The 26893-nt window shown below is 41.3% G+C and overlaps 1 protein-coding gene across 1 annotated transcript in view; it reads right to left on the reverse strand.

The window, feature by feature from the left end:
* The window catches only part of LOC308073730 (partitioning defective 3 homolog B-like), a 381612-nt gene extending 361183 nt beyond the window's left edge, over nt 1-20429 (reverse strand). The window contains exons 1-2 of the mRNA XM_080412818.1: nt 19111-20429; nt 4320-4421 (exon numbers count right to left, since the gene is read on the reverse strand). Coding sequence (XP_080268944.1) covers nt 4320-4421; nt 19111-19227 — 219 coding nt within the window. The 5' untranslated portion in view covers nt 19228-20429. The remainder of the gene's footprint in view (nt 1-4319; nt 4422-19110) is intronic.
* Nucleotides 20430-26893: the final 6464 nt, after the last annotated feature.

A 26893-nucleotide genomic window follows, 5' to 3' on the forward strand; every position in this document is an offset into this window, starting at 1 on the left:
AATTAAGCACAAAGTTGCTACAGTAGGCACTTTCATTTGGTCATAGTGCTGTCAGCTGTGATTATCACTTCCATCCTCTGGATTTGTGTGGGACGGCTCTCTGCAGAGTCAGACTCAATTTCTTTCTTATTGTAATTAATTTGAATAAGAGGGATACATATTCCAAGTCATGGAAACTAATTTAGGGCTGCAAATAAAACAAATTAGAATTGTTTCAAGGGGTCTTTCTTTGCTGGTGAAAGCTGCAGGATTGCATATGGTGTGTGATATGAAATGCAAGTAGGGATGCCAATGCGATTAATTAATTAATTGATAGTTGATAACCTTATCGATCGATTAATTGATAAGCTGCGTTTTAGGACCAAAAGGAAGCATCAGCATCAGCTGGACACAGACACACACACACACACACACACCAACCTTTTGTAGAGTCTCATTTCTCTCCAAAAGACCTTGAATATGATTAAAGGAGTAGTTCACTCAAGAAATAAATTATTTTCTATCGATTACACACTCCATGAAGCCTTGAATTCATGGATATTTTTTTGTTTTTGTCGCATTGCTAAGCCAATAATTTGATGACGAAGGACTCAATTGACCTGCATTTGAGTCTCCTACGGGATACATTAGCATCTTTCCGCCAGTCATCAAATTATTGGCTCAGGAATGCGCCAAAAAATAATAAATCTCCATGAATTCAAGGCTTCATGGGGTGTGTAATTGATAGAAAATAACATTTTATATCACACACACCATACCTGTAACTTTCACTAGGCAAATTTGTTTTCAATTAATTGAAAATCGATACATTTAATCTTAACTGCAATTAATCAATTATAGATCAATTGTTAACATCCCTAAATCCAAGCTTATCATATAAACACAATACTCATTGTCTATCTTACGTTCGAGGGTTGTAGAGAAAATAACTAAACATATGGGGAATTTATCTTGTGTGTGTTCAATTATTATTGTTTCCAGGCTTGAGTAGGCTACTTGACTTTCAGTTTGAATACATTGATTATAAATAATCATCGAATTGAATGTTATGTTGATTTGTTAAAGGGGCCACACCATGAATTTCATTTTTTTTTGGGTGGGGGGGGTATTTTTTGGGCTCCCCAGTGTCTCTTGTACCCCAAAAAATATATTTTTTTAACATTCAGTCATTCATTCTCATTTCAGAGATTTTCAGAATGGGCGTGTCTGAACAGGCCATTTCAGAATGGCAATGCAAGTGACATCACTTGCATTGCCATTGCATTGATGCTGGCCAGACAGAATTGCTCAGTAGCCCCCCCCTGCCCAAGAGGACGTTTTGGTATTGCAGCTGAAAGTGCTGTATAAGCCAGAGACAATTGACTTGGGATGAGTATATCTGAGTGATGATTTAGGCTCAAACCTTTTGAAAAAGGTTTGAGGGACATACACCATATGATATTAAATATCAAATATTTTTTTTAAATTCAAGGTGTAGATCCTTTAATATAAAAAGTATTTTGTCAAAAAGGTGCTTCTCGATTATTTGATTAATCAAAAAGGTAATCAATAAAATATTCACTGAGAAAATAATCAATAGTTGCAGCTAGCCCTCACTCGCACGCACGCCCACACGTACGTGGTACTACAGAGTATAAATGATTAGTTTATCCGGCGTCTACCCTTCCTTATTTGAACCAAGGCAAGCCAGGCTGAGGGTAAAAATCCACCGTTTATAAAGGTTAACAACAGGGGCACAAACACAGTCAGGTGACTAGCGTCTGACCTGGGGTGTGGGATTGCCATAATCACAACCTGTAGGTCCTATAGTGTTTTGAGAGCAGAGAAAGCTGAGTGGCTGGTTCATGCTGTTTTTTTGTTACTAGTTTTCACCTAACCCAAGGCACCGTGACCCTTTCTATCACTGGGGCACTTCATCCCCAGTCAAAATGGAAAAGCAATGAGAAACAACATGGTGATTTTATCCACGTTGATGCAAATTATTTTTATTTTATTTTATGTACTGTTCAAAAAAGAATTCTATAAAATGATTCAATTCAATACATCAATCCAAGGTGAGCCACCACGTGGAACCTCACTTGACTACTTGTGAAGGAAGTGACATTTGACATGCTAAATGCAGCTTCTGAGAACAGTGTAAGTGGGTGATTGGGGGGGGGGGGGTTCAAGTTGGCACGGCTCCAATATCCCACCTCTCTCTCAGGGGGGGGCGGTGGTGTGCGGCTGTTGCTAATGGAGACGGAGCGTTAGTTAGTTAGACACGCGGCTGGTGGCCAGCTGTAGCTGCTGTTTGCTCAGGCTGTTGGTTACTGGTTTGAGCCCTCTAGTTTGGAGGCAATTGTTAGGTGTTCTCTCCCCTTCAGGACGATGGGATTATTTATTTATTTATTTATTCGCACACGCACACGCACACACACACATAATGTCTGTGCTCCAGCAATGCAAACACACTGTTGGTAGAGGTGTGTAATACGTATTTTGTGCCTCCATCTGCCCTCTTCCTATAGACTTGAATGCAGGTTTCATGAAATGTACAGGAGTTATACTGCCCGGAGTCCCATACATTTTACGTAATTTTTCATGGTCTGACAACATCTTGACACTGTTGTAAATAATGCCCACGCCCTCTTCCCTTTCCACCATTAAGTACAGTCGGCTGCTCAAAGACTAGTCTTGTCTAGCCAGACGATCCAAGATCTCCGCCTACTGATAAGTCTGGTGACATCTAAATTCAATGAATGGGCTACAGCAGTGGTTCTCAACCAGTGGTGCAGGGACCACCAGTGGTCCTTGAAGGGGTTCCAGGTGGTCCCCAGCTAAATGGACAGTTGGTAACCAAATGGACCCTTTATTAGATATTTAACTCTTGAGAGTGTAAAATGAAACCAAATGGACCCGTTTCATTTTACGCTCTCAAGAGTTAAATTATTGTTTAACATCTGCATTACTTAATTTACAAGAAGTCTACACAATTAGAGAATTTATTTATTTTGATCAACGTTTGCCTGTTATCTCTCCTATGGTACCACATCAATACAACATGGAATTGTGGACAAAATCTTATCCAACGACAACAAAAGTTTTGGGTCTGAGAGTCTAAATCTCATCAAATGGTGGTCCGTGGCTCAAATGCCAAATAAATAATAGACCTTGGTATGAAAATGGTTGAAAATAAAACATAGTAAAACTGGATTGAAAACTATTTGGAAATGTAACAAAATAACAGCATCGCAGAACCTAAATGCAAAGACATTAGGGTGATCCTTCTTATTGAGACGGTATCTCGGATTTGTTTTCGAAACAGCTATTCAGTAGGTTTGCTAGGTTTGTTTCAAGCCCGTACATCGAATTTAGATTTCCCCAGACGTATCAGTAGTAGGCACTAGGCAGAGATCTCTGATCGTCTGTCTACGCGAGACAGGACATAAGAGTAGCACAGCAATAGGCTCTTATGCACAGCAGCCATATTGTAAAGAAATTGGGCCGCTTCCTTACTTCCTTCACATGTGTTACCAAATGATACTAATGAAGGCTCTTTTCATTTCTGGTCAAACAGAGTCAGGGTGCTGATATTGTGCATGTTGGCTCACTGGAAACACTCTGCTACACCAGTGGGTCTCAATGTGGGGTCCAGGGACCCTCATGAGGGGGTTACCAATGGATACCCCCTTACGGGTGTGTAACTCTGAGAGTGTACAAATGCTCGGTGCACCATCAGTGAGCGAGCCAGTCAATTCATCGTTCAGTCAGTCACTTACTGTAGTCAGTTGCCCATATAACTGTTTTTTTAAAACACCAGAAACCATGCAGCGTTTGCCATCTCTTTACCACACAAATGTTAAACTAGTATTTGATATAGCTTGTTCTACATCTCTCATTTGTGATCTTGAACTTTCAGGAAACGTTCTCATCTCTTAAGGGCAGTTTACTTATCATTCTCACCAAGTGTCATGAATAGCTGCTTCTCCGTTCTAAAGTTATCTTGCTCACACACACACACACACACACACACACACACACACACACACACACACACACACACACACACACACACACACACACACACACACACACACACACACACACACACACACACACACACACACACAGGGGACTGATTACAATACCCTGCAAAGCATTGGCCCAGGCAGCATAACTAATTATTAACAAAACGGTATGTAGTTCCAATCCATATAACTCAAGGCGCCAATATCATACACAGCTACATGCCACTAAACCTTAATGTAATGGTGAGTGGCTGTAGACCAAACCAATATGTTCATCTGGAGCGGATTGTTGTAGTTGAAGGGGTGCCTTACTTTGTCTTTGTCCTCTACGAGGTCACTGAGTACGTCATCAGGGTCCAGGATCCCCCCGTCACAGTATTCCACGTGGTGGGTCCGCACCAGGAAGTCCCCCTCCTGAGGAAGAGGAAGTCATCGAGACAAATCAAAACCCCAACAGGCGGACAGATATGTCTGATTCTTGTCCAACAGAAACCTTGCACAGACACCATGATTTATGTATGAACGCGTCTATGTATTAAATCTATCTACATGACACTTTTAGTGTTTTTGGCAGGTGCCATTGCCTGCCAAATGTAGAAGAAATGAATGAATGGGGTTGAGAAAATAAAACCTTTGTTATGTTGATGACAAGATCATTAATTAAGTCTGGTTGTTATGAGCATCCTGGCTGGTGTGTGGCCCCTCAGAATTTGGGAGTACTGCATCTTAATTATTTTATGAATCATAGTTTATTTTTTAATTTTGATCAATACCATGAAGAATTAGTAGGCCTAATTTCCTCTGGAGCCTTAAGAAGTCTGGGAAGCTTTTGTGTTTGGCTTGTGCGTTTGTTTGTTTTCTTTCAGAAAACTGGAAGGGTTTCTTTTTATCACTGTTTATCCTTATCCTGTAAGCTGTGACAATCCTTCAATAAAAAATATGTTCAAATAAATAAGAGTCTGGGAAGCTACTTTGATGAAGCCCAACCATCAATAATGAAAAGACAGTTTTTTTGTTCTGAATGGAGGACTATATTTTGCTCCACTATTTTTGCTCCAAACACTGACATGACGTTACGTAATCTGCGGGCTTTTCTAAATTCCACTCTACTAGATCATACCCGTCGGGAGATATGAGCACCCAAAGTGTGTCATGGTCTGCTTGTTTCACGGATGGTCCGCTTGTTTCACTCACATGATCTGGCAACCCGGGAGCCAGCGAACACAAAAACGCTAATAAACAGCTGATATTTGGGGAAAGCGGGAAAACGGGCTTCGGTGTTGCGTGCACATGGTAATGTTCAATGGCTGTGTGCAAATGCAGATCAATTGCTCCAGCCACTGAGGAGAACCGGCACAGAAGAGTTTTGGGGACGCACACCTCACACAAACACACCTCACACACAGAGCTTTGTAGAATTATAGGATACATAGGATGATGATTAGCTCAGTGGTTCTCAATGTGGGGGTCCAGGGACCCCCAGGGGTTGTTGAGGAGGTTCCACGGGGGTCCCCAGCTACGGGTCTGTAACTCTGAGAGTCAGTGTACTACAAACCAAATGGAGCCTTACGGGTATGTATCAAATGTACATCAAATTTCAACGGTTGAGAATCAATGCGTTAAGCTTACACAGGAACAAGAAACCTAAGGCCTGTAACCACATTACAGAGCCATCCTCTCCTGGGCCTCAGTACCGTCAGCGTCTTTCTCATTTCTATATCCACACACTCACTCCCTCCCTCCCTTCCCCCCCTCCATCATTCCTTACATCTCTGCTCTGCTCCTTTCATCTCTCTCCCTCTCCCTCTCTCCTTCCCCCTCCCTGCCCGTTACACCTCTCCCCGTTGGGCGAATTGTACGGATCCCAGTGCAAACCTCTTCCTCTTTTTCTCCCTTCCTCTGCCTCTCTCTCTCTCTGTCTCTCTCTCTCTCTGCTGTATTGGTTCTGTGATTAATGACATCGCCCCTGCGCTGGACAGCTGACTACACAGAACAGGTTGTTGAACAACATATTGAGACAACACACGAGCACGCTCACACACAACTCTCACTCTCTCACTCACTCACACACACACACATACACACACACACACGAGGAAAAAAAAACACACTGCCTAGGGAGTGGTATGACTCAGAAACACTTCGGGGTGGTGCTCCATTCAATCTTTCGTCCAGGGTCAGGTTCTTGTCAATGCTCTCCACAGAACGTCTCATGAGGAGAGAGGTGGGGGGGGGGGGAGGGGGGGGTCATTGGCAGCATTTCAAGACCGAACCCCCACTATAGCAACTCACTCACATTCAGGCAGCACACGTTGTGGAAAGCTCATGGTTTGATAGCTTCCTTTGTTGAGTGCAAGCTGCATGTATAACATAACAGCGAACTGTGATTTTCTCGCTGACCATTAACCACTTAAACCCTATATACTTCATTATTGCCCGGGATCCCCCAGGGGACTATACTTGGTCCCCTCTCCCGTTTTCTCTCTACAGTCTACACTAAATATCTTCGCCAAAACAACGAAGAGATAGCCAATCTATAATATCTAGGGGTGTAACAGCGATACGATACGCATCACGATACATGGTTGACGATACGATACATGGACGATATTGGTTCATTCATGACGATACAATTCAAGGATTTAAAATCGATACAGTAACTATTTAGCAGGGGGGGGGGGAGATCTGTGTGAAACATGTGGATAGTGCAGGTTGTTTAAGGGAACATTTATTATTATGGATATAAGGATAACTCCTTTTAACACGACGTTCATGAAAGTCCTTGCGGGCTTGTTTCCAATGAGGGCCTGTGAGCAATTAGGGGTTAAGAGTCTTGCTCAGGGACAAATTTCATTTCATCGACACATATGCTGGCGTGGCCTGGAATCGTACCTGGGGCAACCAGGGCCTCTGGCTCCCTAGGCGGGCTCACTAACCACTCAGCTATGGCCGCCCCATATAAATGAGTAAACACAGTGATTCTCTGGCAAATACATAACAGTTTGCTAAATAGTACAGAGGTACATTTATACAATAATGGTAGAAGGACTTAAGGGCTTGTTTCCATTGGGGTCCTGTGTATTCAATTCATCAAGACATTTAAAGACATACAGTAACGTACAAGAAATCATCAACACTAGTAGCAATAAAAGTATATGTACAGAAAAACTATTGAGGAGGGGGTCATTTCAGGTGTCAAGACTTTTCTAGGTGCTCTCTTATGGCGGTTTTGAAGGAGTGTTAGGAGTCACACTTTTTTTTATGGCTGCTGGTAGGGCGTTCCACATTTTGGTGGCATAACAGTAGAATGAATTCAACCCCATGTTTGTGCCGAATCTGGGTTGAACGAGATCAGTGGAGCTTCCTCTGGTGTTGTGCCTGTGTGTGTCTCTGGCAGCAGATGTAAACCGGGAACACACCTGCTGCCGTGCCAATAAATCAAAGCGAAACTGAATCAAAACTGCCAATGGGTATGCCACCTTTGGACAGCCTGTGACTACTGCTATCAGCAGAGCCTATTATATGCTCACTGGTAAATATGCTCAGTATCGTCGCTGTCGGGCAACATTTTATGTTTAGTTATGTTATTTATATGCCATACTTCATCATACAAGAGTGTCCCACAAAAGTAGTGAAAATAGCAGATCTTTTTATTTCATATTATAATAAAAAGAATGGTTTTGGACGTATGGGGTTTCCAACCGACAGCGGTAATATGCTCAGTGGTAAATAGCCAAAAATAGTCAACCTACAAGCTGACCGGTCGCATCCGCGTGTGAGCTTGTATATCAGCTATCTTCAATGTACAACACCGTTGTACAATGAGGAATATGGCTTACGGCTATGGAGGCAACTCAAGACCAGCTTGCTGAAGATCAGTCCAATCTGATCGCAGTTCATTTGTAAAAAGCCTCTCATATCAGAGCCAGTCAAGGACTTAGCTATTTCACCGGTCCCACCTACATACAGTGTTACTAGCTCAGTGGCCAAAGACTATAAAAATGATACCCAATGGCTCCCTGCTTGGGACTCAGTCAGCATCAAGGGTTGGATTGGGGGGTAAGTCCCTGTGACATACTGGTGTCATGTCCAATGTATTGGCCTGGGGGTGTTCTTGTACATCAAGCCGCCTCACACTACAGAAACAGGAGATTGGTTTTGTTAACCACTTGAACCCCAGCATCCATAGTCTGGGATGGAAAATTTGCCAACAAATAGCTGATCTACAAGCCCACAACGCGTCACATCTCTCGTAGATCGTCTATTTTGGGAAAGAGATATAGAGAGCGAAAAAACAAGACTATCAAGTACGTTCTTTACAGGTGCGTTTTATCAATTCTAGAGGGTTTAAGTGGTACCGGATATGCAGCTCGGAAAAGGTGAATTGATCCCAGTGTATGACAGAGGACAATTTCCTGATAAATTAAAATCTCTGCGATACCATTACTGTGAGCGTTTTTATCACGATAAACGATAATAACGATTATCGTCCCATCCCTAGTACACTGGTGTGATTAGCCACTGCAGCTACAAGGGTATAACAGTTAATCTAACTAATGGATATAATCAATTTTTTTTTTTAAATGTCTGGCTTGGGAGACTATGCAATGATGACTATAGTACTGTTATTTTCTTTAGAATATTGTTTTATGCCAAAACTGAAGGTTCTCTCTTGCAATAGTCCGTTCACCTCCAGTGCACGTCTAGTCGTGAGTAACATTGAACAGGGAAATGGGCAAAGCCCTCAGTGCACACTACACAGTATAAATGAGTATCGCTGGCCTAGCCGGAGTAATGCTTTTTATGGGGACTGAATGAAATTCCTATGCTCTCTCTGTCCCCTCCCCAGGCTTAGAAAAGCTCTGTTTATAGAGAAGGAGGGAAGGGGGAAAGGGTGTGAGAGGAAGGAATGGATTGCGCAAAAGCCACACAGGTAACTCAGTTACATCTCCCAGCTGTGTAGAGAGTTCAAAGTTTTACCACAACAGTTGGTATCTCTAGCGGAGGCATTAGCCATATCCTGATAATCACACAGAGATCATCTATTTCATAATTTTCTAGGTCATGCCTGAGGGCTGAATACCTTAAAAGAGAAAAAGGAGAAAGAAAATACCCGACATTATTATCTCTAATAGTATCGTAGAAAAACACTTTATGCATGTGCTAATCCTGCTTCTTTTCCACAGATCAGAGGTTTTACATCTGTTATCTTTACAACAACTTACAATCCCCCCCCCTCCCCCCCATCGTATCAGACATTAAACATGGGTGGGGGGGTGCAAGGTTTCCTACAGTGCGCCGACAGTAACGTAACATGTTATCCCACGTGATCTGCTGTGAATTTCAGATTAGATCAGAGCACGCACAACTCTTTATCTCTGTCTCCTCGGCTTTGCAGCCTCTACAGTGTAAGGAGAGATCGGAACGTGCCGTTTTACCTTTAGAATGACTGCAGGTCACAAGTGCAATGCAGATGATCTGGATCGTGAAAAATCTCCTCATTAGTTTATTCTTTGCGGTAATTGTCTTGATGCATATAACTAGAATAGAATCCCACTCTAATCTACTGGATATAGGCTCTATTGCAGTGGTTCTCAAACATTTTCATCATTCATCCAAATTGTATTCCAAAATATTTTGTGCCATGGACCCCCTAACAGAAGATTTGTCAATAGTATAATAATAATAATAAATAATTCAAAAATAGAAGCTCACAACGCGTCACATTGCGACACATCGTTGTGAGCTTGTAGATCACCTACAGTATTTTCGGATAGCTGAACAATAGGGTTTAAACTGTTCCTCAAGTCATTTTGCTGGGGACTCCCTGGATCGCTCTCAATGACCCTTGGGGGTCCCTGGACCCCACTCTGAGAACCAGTGGGCTATAGCACTCCGTTTCTAATGCAAAGAATTGGCATTGCAGAGTGTCTGATATCAAACACTGTACTGTACAGTATGCTGGCTTACAGTGTCATCATGCACATCATATTTTGTATCGTAACAGAAACACTGGTGTCAAACTAAAGTAGCCCGTTGGGTTTTGAATGCATAAATCATTGAAGGCATGAAATATCCTGTTGAGTCGTGAAATAACAATTTCGCAAAAATAAATATCCGTAACTTTTTCTCACCCTTGAAGTAAATGTAATTAGGAACTAAGATTGAACAATAGAGAGACGACAAAGATGTTAATTGTTTACATGACATCTCGGGGGTTGAAATCGACTCTGAAGTGATCTTGGAAAGTACTTTAATTGGCATCTTGAGAGTTTAATAGTCAGGGAAAAGGCCCCGATCCGTAGCGCTTATGTAAGATAAATAGTGACCCGAGATTGGATACAAAAACAAAGCAAACACAAATGTTGAAAACATCGCTCTCTGTTACATCTGGCCAAGGGTGTGTGAGCCAAGGCAATGTTAGAATGGAGTCAAACAATGCATTCCATTCAGGGAGGGAGAGGACCAGCGGAGACAGAGAGAGAGAGAGAGAGAGAGAGAAAGTGAGAGTTCTGAGAGCGGAGTGTGTAATTGTCTAAACAGTCCTGTCTCCTGTGCTCTATAAATCACCGGACGCACAGTAAAGTCCTCAGTGTTTATTTAACTCTGAAAGTGTTTCCAAACGGACCCGCGTGGGTCTATTTGGTCGCATTTTGTACACTCTCAAGAGTTAAATGGATAACTGGATACAATATCACTGAGGATTTTACTGTGCGGTCTTGTGTAACAGCAATGGCTGAATGGGTGTGAATGAGAGGCCACTCGAAATGCACTGTTCTACAACATCACAGAGAAGTTGAGCTCGAGAGAAAGAGGCCAGGTTAAACGGAGACAAATAGTTATTCTCGAGTAAACAACGGCATCCGTGTTTGCAAATTACAGACGCTCCCCAGCCCACCCACATACATCGTAATGAATGAGTGAAAGTCGGGTCCAGACGTAATGCTGATTTGTCACATTCATCACACTGTGGTAGAAGGCAGCTGTTTGACGCCTGTCAATAGGTGGGGTGGGCCAGCCTTCCTGCGTAAAGTAGTTTATCTATTTGTTTATGTTCACATAATTGATTTTTTTAAAATGTCATATGGCTAAGTGCTGCTTCGGAAACCTTTTCACATTGACAAGAAAACCACAAGGGGTGTTCTCTAAAACGGACACCAAAACAACTTGAGGCATTGAATTCTTCCTGAGCAGAAGCATACAGTAACAGCACAATAATAACACCGCTCTTTAGGGAAAGGTGCTGATTCTACTTGGTATTCCGAAATTAAATTGTGCTAAATAGTGCTCAAACCAGACACCACGCAGGATGCTTAGAGGAACCTTTCTGATCATTCATATTCATATATAAGTCATCAAAAGGCATTGAAATGCTTCAGCGTGCTTCAAAATGTTGGATTATTGTGAGGGCTTCAGTTTTCTTGTAGCTATTGTGGACATTAGTTTAAATTTGTCTCGATCCATTATAGGATATAGTATTACCAGTTACCACATGAATGGTAACATCCCTATTCTGGGCATGTTATGTCAACATTCAGCAAAAATAGGCCAACATTTGTTGAAAATAGCCAATTTACAGGCTCACAACACGTCACGACACGTTGTGATATTATTAGAGGTGTAACGATACAGTAACTGCATAGATTTACAATTTTATATGCAAACAGCAAAATATCGTATCGTGTGACTTTATATCGTATCGAATCGTTTTGAAATGCAAATAACCTATTGTATCGATACTATGTACTTGTGTGTTGTATTTAGCAATTTTAAGAAAAAAGAGAAAGAGGGGTTTAATTACTTTTCCATTACATATCGCTACACTTGGTTTATCGATAAATGTGTGTAATCTCTGTGTTCATGTCAAGGTGCGGGTGTGTTCAAATGTGTGTTTACATACAATGGCCATATTAATAAAGTATTCAATCAATCAGTCAAAGCTATATGGCAGTCGCTGAATCCAGAAAGCTCTCCAAAGTCAAAGACCCCGTCTACTACAGCCACTGCCTGCTTGCACCTATTCCATCTGTAAGTCACTTCATGTGCTTACAATCATAAGAAAACTAGTTCAGAGATAGCCTCTACCACAGTGCTCTTATCCCCCCCAAGAGCCATGAATCCTTTACCATCCCTATTCTGGGGTGAACACTCAGCAAAAATAGCAGATCTACAAGCGCACAGCGCGTTGCAACGCGTTGTGAGCTTGTAGATCTGCTAAGAAGACCCCTGGGGGAATACGGTCATAGAAGTACAGTAATATAGGCTTTAAGTGGTTAATAGACTGGTACAGTTTGTTGAGCCCAGTGGTGGAAAAAAAGTACTCGCATTCTTTACTTAAGTAAAAGTATCAATACTGCAATGTAGAAATACTCTGTTACAAGTAAAAGTCCGATATTCCAAATTTACTTGAGTAAAAGTACAAAAGTATTGGTATCAAAATGTACTTAAAGTACCAAAAGTAGAAAGTTCTCATTATGCAGGATGTCCCTTTTCAAGTTTTCAAATGTATAAAATGTATACAAATCTATTGAAAATAGCAGATCTACAAGCTTGGTGCGACGCATTGTAAGATTGTAGATCGGCTATTTTCAAATGGCTGAAATGTATAGGGCTGAAGTGGTTAATGTATGTTTTGTAATAATAATCTAAATCTACAAAGTAACTAAAGTTTTCAAATAATTGTAGTGGAGCAAAAGTACAATATTTGCCTCTGAGATAAGTAAGTACAGTACTTGAGTACACATACTTAGTTACTTTACACCACTGGCTGAGCCTAAATGCATTCCTGTGGTTGATAGAAAAACATGGCACGCGTGTCATCCTGCCCCTCCCTGCCTCCCAGGTCTAATTGTCTGTGTTCCTGGCACAGGGCCAGGATGTTTTACGATGATATCAGCTTGTTTGACCAGGCCTCCTCAGCATTCCACCTTAGCATCTGGCATTCCCCCCCGACTATTGAAGCCAAGCCACAAGCACACATCACTTATGTTTAATACCCAGATTAAAACAGTGTTTTTAATCGGGGTATCTGGGTATTAAAAGAGTGTTTTAATCTGCTGTTGGTTTAATTATAACAAACTTTTCTTTCCGTTTTACACTTTTATCATGCTTTTGTGGATGATTTGATGATTCATTCATTAATTCAATAAATATCTACAGTAGTCTCATATCACAATATCAATATAATATGATATATTGCCCGTCCCCAACACATACAATACATAAACACAGTTGTCCAATGTGTTGGGCTGTTAGCTTATGTACAACCCACCCACGCACGTGCGCGTGCATCCGCACGCACACACACACACACACACACACACACACACACACACACACACACCCATCCCCTCCCTCTTTGTTTGTCTTTGTAATTAAGAAGCCCTTTTCCACAAGCTGATTACTTCCTGAGTGACTCCCGTTAAGAGCAATCCCTCTCTCCCACCATTACATGCCTCCTTCCCTTTAAGTATCATCATGGCCGCTCCCTTCATCTCCCCCACTATCTCCTCAGCCTCCCATTTTCTGACTTCTTTCTGAAGTCTCTTCCATTTCCTCACCTCGCCTATATTTTAACCATTCAATTCCTGGGTCTTAATTTCTTTAATTTTTCCTTTCTGCCAATCTCTCACCTTTTGCCTCCCTGTTCAATCAGCAGTTAGCGAACTCTCTGTGTTCTGTCAGCAGGTTGTCTCTTGTTCTGTGGAGTGAAGTTGGGCCTGTGTGGGGTGTTGTAAGGGGTCTGTGATAATTACCTTACACTGTCACCACCACACTGGCTGAGAGACAGGATACGGGGCTATCCTGTGTAGGGCACGGGTCTTCAACGTTTTTCAGCCCAAGGACCCCTTAGCAGAGAGAGAGCTGAAGCAGGGACCCCCCACTACATATTGTATAAAATGGTGTTGCAGATTAAAATCTTTCATAGATTTCATAGATAGCTTCATAGACTAAGATTTGGAGGACCCCTGTAGTAACTCTGAGGACCCCCTAGAGGTCCCGGACCCCCTGTTGAAGACCCCTGCTATAGACGAATCCACAGACGCGCTGCCTGTAGCTGCCTGTAGGCGGCCATTGCTGCGGTGTCGCGTCCACGGAGCGTTGACACCGCAGCAATGGCTGCGCCCAGGGCAGCGCTCCGTGGATTCGTGTATAGGGAATGTAACTGTCCAATGCAACTGATGTACCTACAATCTCTCACCATATCTCCCACTGCTCCACAGCTCTGTCACACCGGTGACATCACTTCCACAAGCGTCCTAAATGAATGCAGCATTACACTATCTGAGCGCTTTGTAACCCAAACCCACAGCATTCCACCAATTATTGCACACTTTCTTTCATTCTTTGTCCCTTCCTCATTTCACTCTCAGTCTCTCTCTCTCTCTCCCTCTCGTCCCTCTGTTCCGTACCAGATAACAAAGCTGTGTATCAAGTCAGATAATTAGGCTTGTGTCAATATACAAGCCGATAAAACTATAAACAGGAACTTTTCAATGCACTTTTAAAACACAAAACATCCTCTCTCCCCCATAGCTAGAACGGAAAAACCTCAAAGCTCCCATCTCATTTAGAAATTTGAAAAAATAAAGAGGAAAAACCACTGCTTTAATGCGTATTCTCTGTCAGCCTCTCCTAAGTAACCCCTGTGAGAACTTCAAACAAAGCAGCTGATACATTGGCTGCCAGTATCAGTTAGCAACAGCGGATGCACGTAGTGTAGGAACACACAAGACAGAGGGAGAAAAAAAAGTGTTTTGATAACACCACCACCACTCTCGGGACTGTTTGGACTGAGTAGTTGTGTGTTTGTGGAGAGAGAGAGAGAGGGAAAGAGAGAGAGTGGTGGACAGACAGACAGACTGAGCACAAGATAGATACAACCGACGGAGCAATACACAGCAAGAGTGATAACGTGAGAGTGGTCCTGTGTGAGATTTTAAAAACATAATTTGAGAGATTAGGGACGCAGAGCCGAGGCTCTCTGCACATCTCTGACTCTAATCCTGAGACACATTAACAGCCATAATTACAAGACTGCAACAGATTGACTAAATGAGAGAGAGGAGAGAGGAGAGAGAGAGAGAGAGAGAGAGAGAGAGAGAGAGAGAGAGAGAGAGATGCAGCAATGAGGCAGAATGTTTTCTGGTCCACAGCGAAGGGGAGAGGAGGAGAGATGGACAGGAAAGGGGGAGAAAGTGGAGGATTGAGAGGGAAAGAAACCAGACGAGAAGATGAGGAGTGAGTGACGGCCTGGAGGACAGAAATGAACAGGTGCAGAGACAGTAAAACAGAGGAGGAGAAGCTAATGTTTGAAGAACTTTGATGAAGGCAGATTGGCAATCGCACAGAGCAAGACAATATGGGTAAAGGGTGATGATGATGAGGAGAGAATGGAGGAGGAGAAGGAGGAGGGGTTCGTAAGAAGAAAACGGAGCAGAATAAAACAAAAATGATGAGAGAAAGGGAAAGGAGGACAAAGGAGACAAGGAGAGAAGGAGGCATGGCTTAATGGTGATCTCACTCTCACACACACACACACACACACACACACACACACACACACGCAAGTACTGCAGTGTCTGTGCTTAACCAGGCATTTCATTCACACACACAGCAAACAATGTATTTCATTTAGACACTCACACAGTCTTAATCGATAGTGTGGCTCCATTACACACACACACACACACACACACCGCAGAAAAACATGCCAGCCTCTCACTCACTGACCATTAAAAACACTTAAGAGGTTGTGTTGTGCTGAGCTGTGTTTTGCTGTTGCGCTGCATAGTGCCGTGTTGTGCTGTGGTGTTGTATTGTGGATGGCACAGGGGTGAAAACAACACTCATCCACCAACCGCTGAGACATGGGTTTAATTCTCAGCAGTGCTGCGTCCAGCTTGGCACTGCACTCCACTCCACTGAACACTGTTGGCAGTGTTCGCCGGGCGAGAAGCCGGCAAAGGAACGCGTCCTTGTCGCTGTAGTACTGACCCCTGCTGGTCGATCGGGGCACTGTTTACGCTCTCCCGTTCGAAAACCGTGTGCCGTCAGGTGAAAATAAGTGGTTGGGTGACTCCGTGTGCATCGGAGGAAGCACATGATGGAAGTCAACACCTTTTGCCAGGCCAACGGTGGGGAGGACTTGACAGGGTGACTGCAGTACAACATGAGGAATTTAAATTGGGTAGAAAAATGGGGGGAAAAGACACAGGGTCTTTGATAAATGAAAGGGATAGTTCACCCAGAAAACATATTTTTTTCTATCGATGAGTCACCCCATGGAGACTTCATGGATATTTTCTTTGTTTTTGTCACATTCCTTAAGCCAATAATTTGATGAACAGCAGCGGTTCCGTAGGAGACACAAAGAGTCTCCTTTGTGTCTCCTATCGGAACCGCTGCCTACCGGTCCGCTGGTCATCAATTTATTGACTTAGGAATGCAACAAAAACTAAAAAAATATCCATGAATTCAAGTCTCCATGGGGTGACTAATCAATAGAAAAAAATCATTTTGGGGCTGAACTATATCCCTTAAACTGCTCATATTCAAAGTATTGAAAATGTACCCGTATGAATCTATTGCCACATAATGCAGGCATATCACTACTATGATATAACAAAGAAATGACGAAAACATGACTGCAAAGAGGATAGGAAATCGAGGATACAAGATGGAGGAAGAGTGGGAGGAGGAGGAAGATGACAAATGCAGGGATAGCATAAAAAAGAAGGGAGTTGAATAGGGGAATGGAGGAGGTGCGATGAGATAACGAGAAAAGAAGAAGGAATAGGTGAAGGAGGCATAGGAGAGGGCGACATGATTTAGGAGTCAAGTAAGAGGATAAAGAGAGAGAGAGAGGGGTAGTGAGTGGGATAGAAAATAATATAAGTGCATCTCTGAGTGAACTCAGTATGTCTCTTACACACACACACACTCACACTCACACTTGCGCACACACACGCACGTTTGTATTACTATACTTGTGAGGACATCAACATTTTAGGAAGCCGATTTTATGACTGATTTATGATTTATTTGGGGCATTTTTAACCGCAAGTCTAAAGCCGAAAAATAGCAGATCTACAAGCTCACAACGTGTCGCGCTGCGACACGTTGTGAGCTTGTAGATCGGCTATTTTACGGTGTGTGCCATCGCCGCACAACTAAGTATGAAATGGGAAAAATCTACAACCCGACCCCTAAACCTAACCTCTAAATGTCTAATCATAACCAGGAAAATGGTCCTCACAACGTCTATTCCTCAAATTCTACTATATATACACTTGTGAGAGCGTTTGGTCCTCACAAGTATAGTAATACAAACACACACACACACACACACACACACACACACACACTCACACACCCACCCCAAGCCTTCCTCCAGCCACATCCAACTCTCTATCACATCAATCTATCTTTCTATATGACTGGTGTGCTCTTTGAATAATGTGGCCAATATGAAGAGAGTCACTGAGAAGATTTGCTTGCCTGATGGGGGTCACAAGGTCTCCGCCCCGGAGGAGCACGGAGAGCCAGCGGGAGTCATAAAAAGGAATCACAAGAGGTTCTTCTCTCCCCCCCCCCCCCCCCCCCATAACACAGAAATGGGAAACGACTTGCGCCAGCCAGCCAGCCAGCTCCTGTCTGGACAATCAAACCCCTCACGTCCAGAAACGCATTTTAATTTTTAATACGGCAATTATGTGGAAGTGGACCTCCATGGCTTTGGCTAATTTCCACCATGACTTTGGGATATGAAAGCGATATTGTCTTTTCATGATGTAAAAAATGATGGAGCCCTTTTATATATAAATATATTCCCTGCGCTGTGACTTGAGGACATTTAAAAGAAATCATTATGAAGCTGCCGTTTCATAAAAGGTGATGCGGCCTATTCCTTAAATATTTGATGACTTCATAGATCATGAGGCCTGTATCAGAGGCAGCACACGAGTAAGTGTCATAAGAGAGAAAATTAAGACTTTTGTTCATTGCAGACACATTTTTGCCTTAAAGCATCCTGTATAAGTACCTCACACTTGTGGCCTTTCATAAGAATAGTCTCGTAATCCCAAAATGACATTTTTTTCTATCTAGACTATTAGTCACCCCATGGAGATTTGAATTCATGGATATTTTAATGTTTTTGTCGCATTCCTAAGCCAATAATTTGATGACCGGTACGAGAGACAAAGAGTCTCCTTTGTCTCTCCTACCGGAACCGCTGCCTACCGGTCCGCTGGTCATCAAATTATTGGCTTAGAAATGGCGACAAAAACAAAAAGATATCCATGAATTCAAGTCTCCATGGGGTGATGGGGTGACTAATCGATAGAAGACAAGTAATTATTTGGGTGAACTATCCCTTTAAAGGCATAGTATGGTAACTTTGCCCTGTGTTTATATAACAAAACTATAAATAAAAATGTTTACCAATCATTTCCCTCTACACCAGCAGTTATCAGCCTGTGGAGTAGTGTGGTGGTGTTTACATGCAGAAACACACTGCTCTCTCACTGTATTTTGGTGTTTTCACCGTTTGTTTTGGTAGATGGGATGTTTTTAGGCGACCAAAACAAACACTGAAAACACTGAAATACAGCAAAAGGGCAGGGTGCTTCTGCAGGTAAACACCACCACACTACATAACTGCAGGCTCTATAGAGCCTTGGTTCTCAAAGTGGGGTCCGGGGACCCCCAGGGGTCCTTGAGGGGGGGGTACCAGGGGGTCCCCGGCAAAATTAGTTAATATAGTGTCACAATCATTTTGAATATATATGTATTTTAGTTTTTTAAGTGAACATTTGTAACTCAAATCTTTGCTTCTGGGGGTCCCTGGAACAACATATTTTGAGATGGGGGTCCACGGCCAAATACATATCATTTTGGGGGTCCTTGACATGAAAAGGTTTGAGAACCGCTGGTATAGAGGGATAATGATGGGTAAGAAAATGCATCTATTGTTTTGTTATGCAAACACAGGGCAAAGTTACATACCGTTACCTTTAATATAATGACCATTATCTGAATATATGATGATTTAAAGGTCATGCGTGTGACAAATACATTTGGTTTGCTGTCATTTTTTTACCTGTTCCAATAGTTTCCTGTATCTCTGTGTGGCTTGTTGGATGAGATCTCTCACAGTCCATCCCTCTTTGCAGGGCACCACCACACCCGTACGCCCAAATGTGACTGTCACCTTCATGATAGCACCCTCCTCTTCATCCAAAACCTCAGGGCCTCCGTGTATATATAAGAGGAATGATGAGTAATAATGATTCCTAGTTACAAAAAGGTCCTCCGGAAGTCTTGATTAATAGAAAAAATACAGCTTTTGTTCTGTAGGAGGGAAAAAAAAAAAAAAAAAATCTTGATCAATAGGAAATGTGATCAAAATTTAAAAACGTGCAGTTGAGTAGATCCAGGTGGCCCCAAATAAAGGAAATCCTGAAAAGTGGATGATCATTACATCCCTGAGGAAAATCTGTCTCTTCTGGTCCTTAATGTGGTCTTTAGGTGTCACACACAAACAGTCTAGTTCAACAGCAGTGGTTGAGAGACCAAGATGGGATTTCATTTAACAATGTCTTGTACAGCCAGTTACACCCCAGGAAAAAAAACATAAAGTACCTCTTCTTATTGTTCTACCATTACCTCTTGTGACACAGTAATGTCACTAGTACTGATCTCTATAATGTGACATCCAGCAGGTGTCTATAGGAAAACACTTATATAGGGCAACAGGTTGCCAGATTCCAGTCCACTGTGTAAAGTGTCAAAAGTAATCCACCATCATGGTGGTGATGGTCTGGGCTGGAAGTGGTCAAGGAGAGGGCAAATAAAAGCTATGACGGTGACACCCATCAGCAAGACTGAGATATATAGCAGTTAGTTAGCCATGCTATAGAGCTTTGCTACAGGTATAGATATATACTGTGACCTGGGTTAGAGCTAACGTTAGCAAAGCTAAAGGGATGTATACCTGTATAGAGCACGAGAAGAAGGCTCACTGGCAGGCAGCTATAGTTAACGGGAAAAAATACAGCTTGTGTTGTTCTGTTGGAGCTTGTTTTGTTCTTTAGGAGGGGAAAAAAAACGAACAAAAAAATCCCTCCACAGTAAATACCGAGCCTCTTAATCCCAGGCTAGCTATTGTTAGCCACCTTAGCTGAACTTTGGAGGGAGTGGATGCATCTCTCCATTAAAAGTTTTTTCCACTCGGAACATTCCCTTGTTTCAAAGTGGTCAAACTCAGCAGCTATCCGCTTCATGTCCGTTAAGAGCCATGGTGGGGGCTCGGTAGGTTTGATATTTGGGGGGGGGCATGTAAAGTATGAAATATACGAGGCAAAATGCCACTGCAATGTGTCAACAAAAGTTTGTAAATTCCTCCACTATCCCGTTTGGTTTCGCTGCTCCTGAGCAGTTCCTGAAAAACTCCTACACTCTCTCTCGCTGCTGGCCGCTGTCACTTGGTTTCTTAAAGGGACAGTACAGTGCTGTTTCATCCTCACAGCTAAGTGATGGACAGTGGTGGGAAAAGTAAAATTTTATTTTACTTGTAAAAAAATATCAATACTGCAATGCAGAAATACACTGTGAAAAAGATCTATATATAAAACATTACCTCTGTCTGATAATTATTGAACACAACCCATATGGAAGGCTCGACACAGGAAAGCCAGTCACTATGGAGCAGAGCCTAAAGTGTGACAAACAAAAGGTCAGTCTCTCAAGAAGGGCAAATACACATGTACCTCAGGCCGGGCGTCAGGATGAAATAAGTTGAGGGGGCACATCTGTTTATATAGTAAAACAATATGGTATTCAGCTATTCTGCTGGTGGTGGCCTGAATGCATGACAATGGAATTATTTTTGGGTGTAAAAGGCCATTAAGCATGGGGGAAAGTACGTTTTTTAAGAAAATACATAATGACTTGCTTGCAATTCTCTCCAATTCACTGTCGATAATAATAATAAGTTGTTGGATTTATGGATTTATTTTTTGAAGAATTATTATCATCATCACCATAATAATAATAATTATTATTATTATTATTAGTAGTAGTAGTAGTAGTATTATTATTATTACCCTTATTGTTATTATTATTATTATTATTATTATTATTATTATTATTATTATTATTATTATTACTATTATTATTATTATTATTTTAGATCCAGTCATGCAAAAGCACTGTGCCTGCATGGTGTCACAGGAAGGTGGAATTTACAGTAGGAGTCTGTCGTTGTGTTTAATCATCTTGCTTTCTGGGCCATTTCCATTTCAAATTAGAAACTTTAAAAGGTAGCGGTATAACGGACCTTGTCCACCACTGTAAACATAGGCCCTTTGAAACATCTGAGTAACTTTGTTCCATGTTTATTTCCCCCCCTTTTACATTTTATCTCATGTTCAAAGCAGTATCCTTACCATGTGGAGGAGCTCCGTAATTAGGAGCTCAAGTATATGCATGTGTGTGTCTGCTAATTGATTTGGACTAGGTTTATTTTCTGGGTCACTGAATTCCATTGCTACTAATGAACCCCCGGGGAAACGCACATTCTGCATGCATGCAGATTCTTATTTCTGTCTCTCTTTGTTGGAAGTTAGAAATACATTTGAATAATCATTTAAGATTATGAATTTTGAATTGTTTAAATTAACCAAAAGTTCAAGAGAAAGGCGATGTTGTGAAATAAAGTTATCTTTTGATGATAATGGAATTTTGGAACTTATATTTCACAATGCTATTAAAAATAGATGTGGAATGAATTACTTTGCTGAAATGAATTCATGGCATAACCAAAAATAAGAGTCATCATGATGAAGTGAAAAGACAGCAGAGACAAGTCATTGTGTTGTTCCATTACATGGGATTGCATTCTTCCTTCCAATAATGTGCATTAGTAGCCTATAACCATTTGAAGCTGGAATATATTTTACTTATTCTGAAACTGAACCATAGCAGTGGTGGAAAGTAACTAAGTACATGTACTCAAGTACTGTACTTAAGTACAATTTTGAGGTATTGTAGATTTAAATTGTAGATTTAGATTATTATTACAAAACATATATATACCACTTCAGCCCTATATACATTTCAGCCATTTGAAAATAGCCGATCTACAAGCTCATAATGCGTCGCATTGTGAGCTTGTAGATCTGCTATTTTCAAAAGATTTATATACATTTGAAAACTTGTAATGGGACATTTGGCTATTTGTATAGGCTATACAAATGTATAAAATAGGGCTAAAGTGGTTAATGTATGTTTTATAATATAATAATTTATAGCTGCAAAGTAACTAGTAACTAAAGTTTTCAAATAAATGTAGTGGAGAAAAGTACAATATTTGGGTCCAAGATGTAGTGGTCATAGTAGTACAATTACCTGAAAATTGTTCTTAAAAGTAAATGTACTTTGTTACTTTACACCACTGCCTACAGTATAACCATTTGAAGCTGGAATATGGGGAAGGGGAAGGATTAAACTGTGCAAGCTAAGCATTTTGAGACTACTGACCAGAAGTCCTATGTTTCTTGGAATTAGTGTTCCTTCAACTGTCTGTCAAGCTGTATCGGAAACTATTAGGTTGTTGTTGATCTCAGTTGTACAAAACCTTTCTAAACTAATGCCTGTGCTTGTTGTTGTGCCGTTGTCTCACTTGGCTAGCAAGACTAATGATTGGCCAACCCGTGGCTGACCTCTGTGGTCGTATTCTTCATTGTGTCCCATCTATCACTGACTCACCCTCTCTTAGCTCCTGCTCTTATACTTCTCTGTGCATTGAGGCTGAGGGGGGAAAAACGAGTAGTCTTCCACAGCTGGTAATTTATTAAAGCATTTTACAACTTAGCTTCACATCTTCAGACAGGTGGTAAACGCAAACATATTTTTTCAAGCTAATCTAAATTCACCCCGTACAGTATACCAGTTGATAAACTGTTAGTCACCACTGGAGATGTTGTCCTTGAAGAAAGCCATAAAAAATAAATGGTGAACACAAGGTAGTTCAATAATGTTAGATGTGATGACGTGGCTATGAATAATCCCTAACTTTAGAGGAACGGGGAAACTGGATTTGCACATGACTTATGAAACATTAATGTTCTTCTGATATCAGTTCATATATTTATATATATATATTATATATATTTATATATATTATATATATTTATATAGATAAATTCTCAAAAACTGCAGCTCATGTCAACACGCTAAGAAGAAGTCATTGGAATGCAAAGCCAATTCTTATTGGCGCTGTCTTCTGAAGCTACACAAGCAATACAACGACATAAGTCCTCTTCTTGTGATAAATGTCCCCATTTACCGGTTTGCAAGGAGCAGCAGAATGCACCACGATGTCTGGTCAGCCCATGGTTGAACCCTGTGCTTGAACTATTTGTCACTGTTTTAATCAATCACTGATTCACTCTTCCTCTGTGTCCCTGTTCATCTCATTTCTCTCACCAGATAAAAGGACAGGAGGCCAAAAGATCTCGCTTTCTTCTCAGCATAGTTCCTCACTCTGGTTCTCACGGTCCACCTGATATGGTTTCCAAGTCCATGCATGATAAGCAAGAGTTTAAGTAATTTGTAAATAATTTGTTTGACATAATACAAGATCTACCATAACCTCTATTTGACTAGAAACCTCTTTTACAAATGAGAGGCACACACCTCCACCTTCCTCTCTTACTTCAAACAGAGTAGCGTGATTTGTGATTATTACCAATTGTACATGGTCTGTACTCTGTACTAGTGTTGGGCAAGCTACTTGGAGTAAGCTACTGTATGCTACTCTGAATTTAAATGAAGCTTAACTACACTGAAGCTACCCCGAGAAACGTAGCAAGCTAAGCTACAGCAACATGGCAAAAGACATTTTTGAAGCTTTTTCTTTTTTCCAACAATGAACTAATTTCATTCAAGTCAATGCTATCTCTGTGCTCAATAAAAATGTCAGTCAAAAAGATAGGCAGGCAAAACTGTTTAGCTCCTCAGAGGGAAGATCTCCACCAGGCAGCGTTTCCATGAATGTGTTCACTGTATTTGTCGATATGCTTGTAGTAGAATTAGAAGATATCAAGGATAGAAGGAAATTGGCCAGTGTTTTGGATTCCTCCACAATATGCAATCCCTCCCAGACAACTACATTTGATCTTCAGCATTCAGCCCACAAACAAAAAGTACTCAAAAGACTTGCAAGGTGACTTTGCTGTGAGAATGGTCCATTTCAAAGAATTCATTACAAATAAGCAAAAATAATCTGCATGGGAACATTTACGGCTGATAAGGGAAAGCAACATAACACACGTTTTACTGAATGTTGACATTGTCTTTACAAATATATCTCACCTTGCCTGAAACCAAGGCATATGCGGAGCATTAAACTGTCATTGATGAAAAGAAAAATGAGATCCACTATGGGGACAAAACTGACTGCATCATCTGACTTAAGTTTCATGTCTTTAGAAAGTGACTTGGAATTCAGTGCTTTTGAGTGAGTATCCTACATTTTTCTTTTTCTTTTATCATCATTATTAATGAAGCTCTCACCAACTATCTAAAGCTGATGCAACATGTTTAGGTCTACAATTGGATGTACTTATCCCAAAGACAAAAGGTAGATTTGAGTACAATCACTGATCGTTGGTGTGTGAGGTATAATGGAAATGTATGTGCTGTCTGTGCTTTCCCTCATCATTGATTATGTTGAAAGTGTGCAAATGTTATTGTAGAGAACTTGTACTAAGTTGTATTTGATTGCATGTAAAGTCATACATGTTTGATTGAAATTCTGCCTGCCTGGATAAGGATAAGGAGCTGTCTATGGTGCTGAAATACTGTAATATATTTGCTTCCGGTGGGGTGGGGGGTGGGTGGGGTTTGAGCCTGTGCGATTATTCATAAAAACAATGTTTTTAACATAGTTGTTGTTGACTGATTTGAAAGATATTTGAGAATTGAGGTTCTTGGCCTGCTGTCAGTGTGCAGAAGAAATATGCTGACCAGCCTACCGTAGTAGTTTGTGAGATTGGCTGCAGACAGACACAGACACACAGGTAGGTGTGAAAAAACTATTATCCTATTAAAGTAAATGATAAAAATGTAAACAGTGTTAAGTAATACAGGGTTTAAAAACAAGAACAGGTCATAGGCAACCTATCCATTATCAACCTTTTAAAATCTGGCAAAGAGATATGGTACTCAAGTTTAAAGGTTTCATGACTTTCAGTTTTACCACACATTAAAAGTCTTTGTCATGGTCCTTCAAACGTGTATAGAAAGTTAACAACAAAAAAATCCACTCCATTGATCCATGGCAGGTGTTTTTCTCTCACATTTCTAAAGCCTTTTCAACTGCAATGAAAAAAGAAATCTTTGCCTGCGGGTGTCGCTGGTGAGGGATTTTGCCTGTCAATCATCGCATCTGCTCCGCCCCCCCCAAAGGAAAGGATAGGGGAGGGGAGGGGCGAGGAGGAGAGTGGGCGGGATTAATCGGCTGTGACCTCACTGCCGAAGGGCCAAGCTCAGATTACTTTTCAGCCTAATTATTCAGAAAACCCCAGACCACAGAAAATCCACTGAATGTTCAAAGTTCAGATTTTTTAGGTGTAATTGAGGTCATAAAACCCCCCAAAAAACATAAAAAATAAAAAAAGTGAAAATGAACGTCATAGAACCTTTAAGTTTTGATTACAGTCCTTAGAACAAGCTCATCTTCCCTGCTTCAGTTCGGACAGCACGTACTGTACCATACACTGCAAACACTTCTGTGATTGTAGGTTGTGACTATACCTTGCAAGAATAAGAACTGGAAATGTATGCACATAGGTATTTTACCAATGATAGCATTTGTATTGAAAAATGTGTCTAAAAAAGGATGTCACTTCATTAACAACATGAAGCAATTAATATTAAGATTAGTATTTTAGGAACTCAATTTGAGGCTTTCATTTGCAAAGTTTCTGTTAATAATAAATGTAAATAATATATTTTCTAGAGGTGACATGGTGTAAATTACATTTAACTGTCTTTCCGCTTCTTGGTTCAACTTTTGGATAAAGAGATTTGTAAATAGAAGCTCCCATGTTGCTCGCATTGAATGTTTCCATCCAGTCGAATTAGCAGAACGATGTGTGGGACTTTTCTTTCATTATGAACACAATTTTGCTCTATCAGTGACAGAGAATTGTGAAGGAATGGAAAAAAAATGCTAATAATTGTCAATAGAATGACAATTATCTGACAATCATCTGTAGAAACAATGGTTTGAATGAATTTCTCTTGGCTTAATCGGGAACGTAGTTCAGCCTACTATATACGAGCCGAGACGACAGCATATTGTAATATATGTGATCTGTTGAACAGCACAGCATTATAATTACATTATGTAACTTGCAAATGCAAGCTCTGTTGTCTTAAACAGTTGACTGGTTGTTCAAGGTCATAACTCCATCGAGTCAATAATCTCTCAAAGCTATTTATATCATCACACCTCACCTGGGTTACTGCTCAAACACACACGCACACGCACACGCACACACGCACACACACACACACACACACACACACACACGTGTGCGCGCACATAGTGCAGTTTATCCATATGGTTGCTCATTCCCTCTCCACCCCTCATATGGAGAAGTCCTAACCTCAGCTGTGTTGTCTGTCCTGCCTCTCGCATTATGAGCCGCTGTACGCCACTGTGAAGATGTTAGGCTGTGAGTGCTCCCCTGCTGGTTGGGCCAGGTGGATACGGACCCCGGGAAACGAATCAATATGTCTGCCCCGGACACAGTCAGGTAAAAGAAAGAGGGGGCACAGCGGGGGAGACAGGAGCATAACATCGGACTGCTGCT

The sequence above is a fragment of the Gymnoscopelus braueri genome (assembly GCF_963280865.1).
Source record: "Gymnoscopelus braueri genome assembly, chromosome: 18".
NCBI lineage: Eukaryota > Metazoa > Chordata > Actinopteri > Myctophiformes > Myctophidae > Gymnoscopelus > Gymnoscopelus braueri.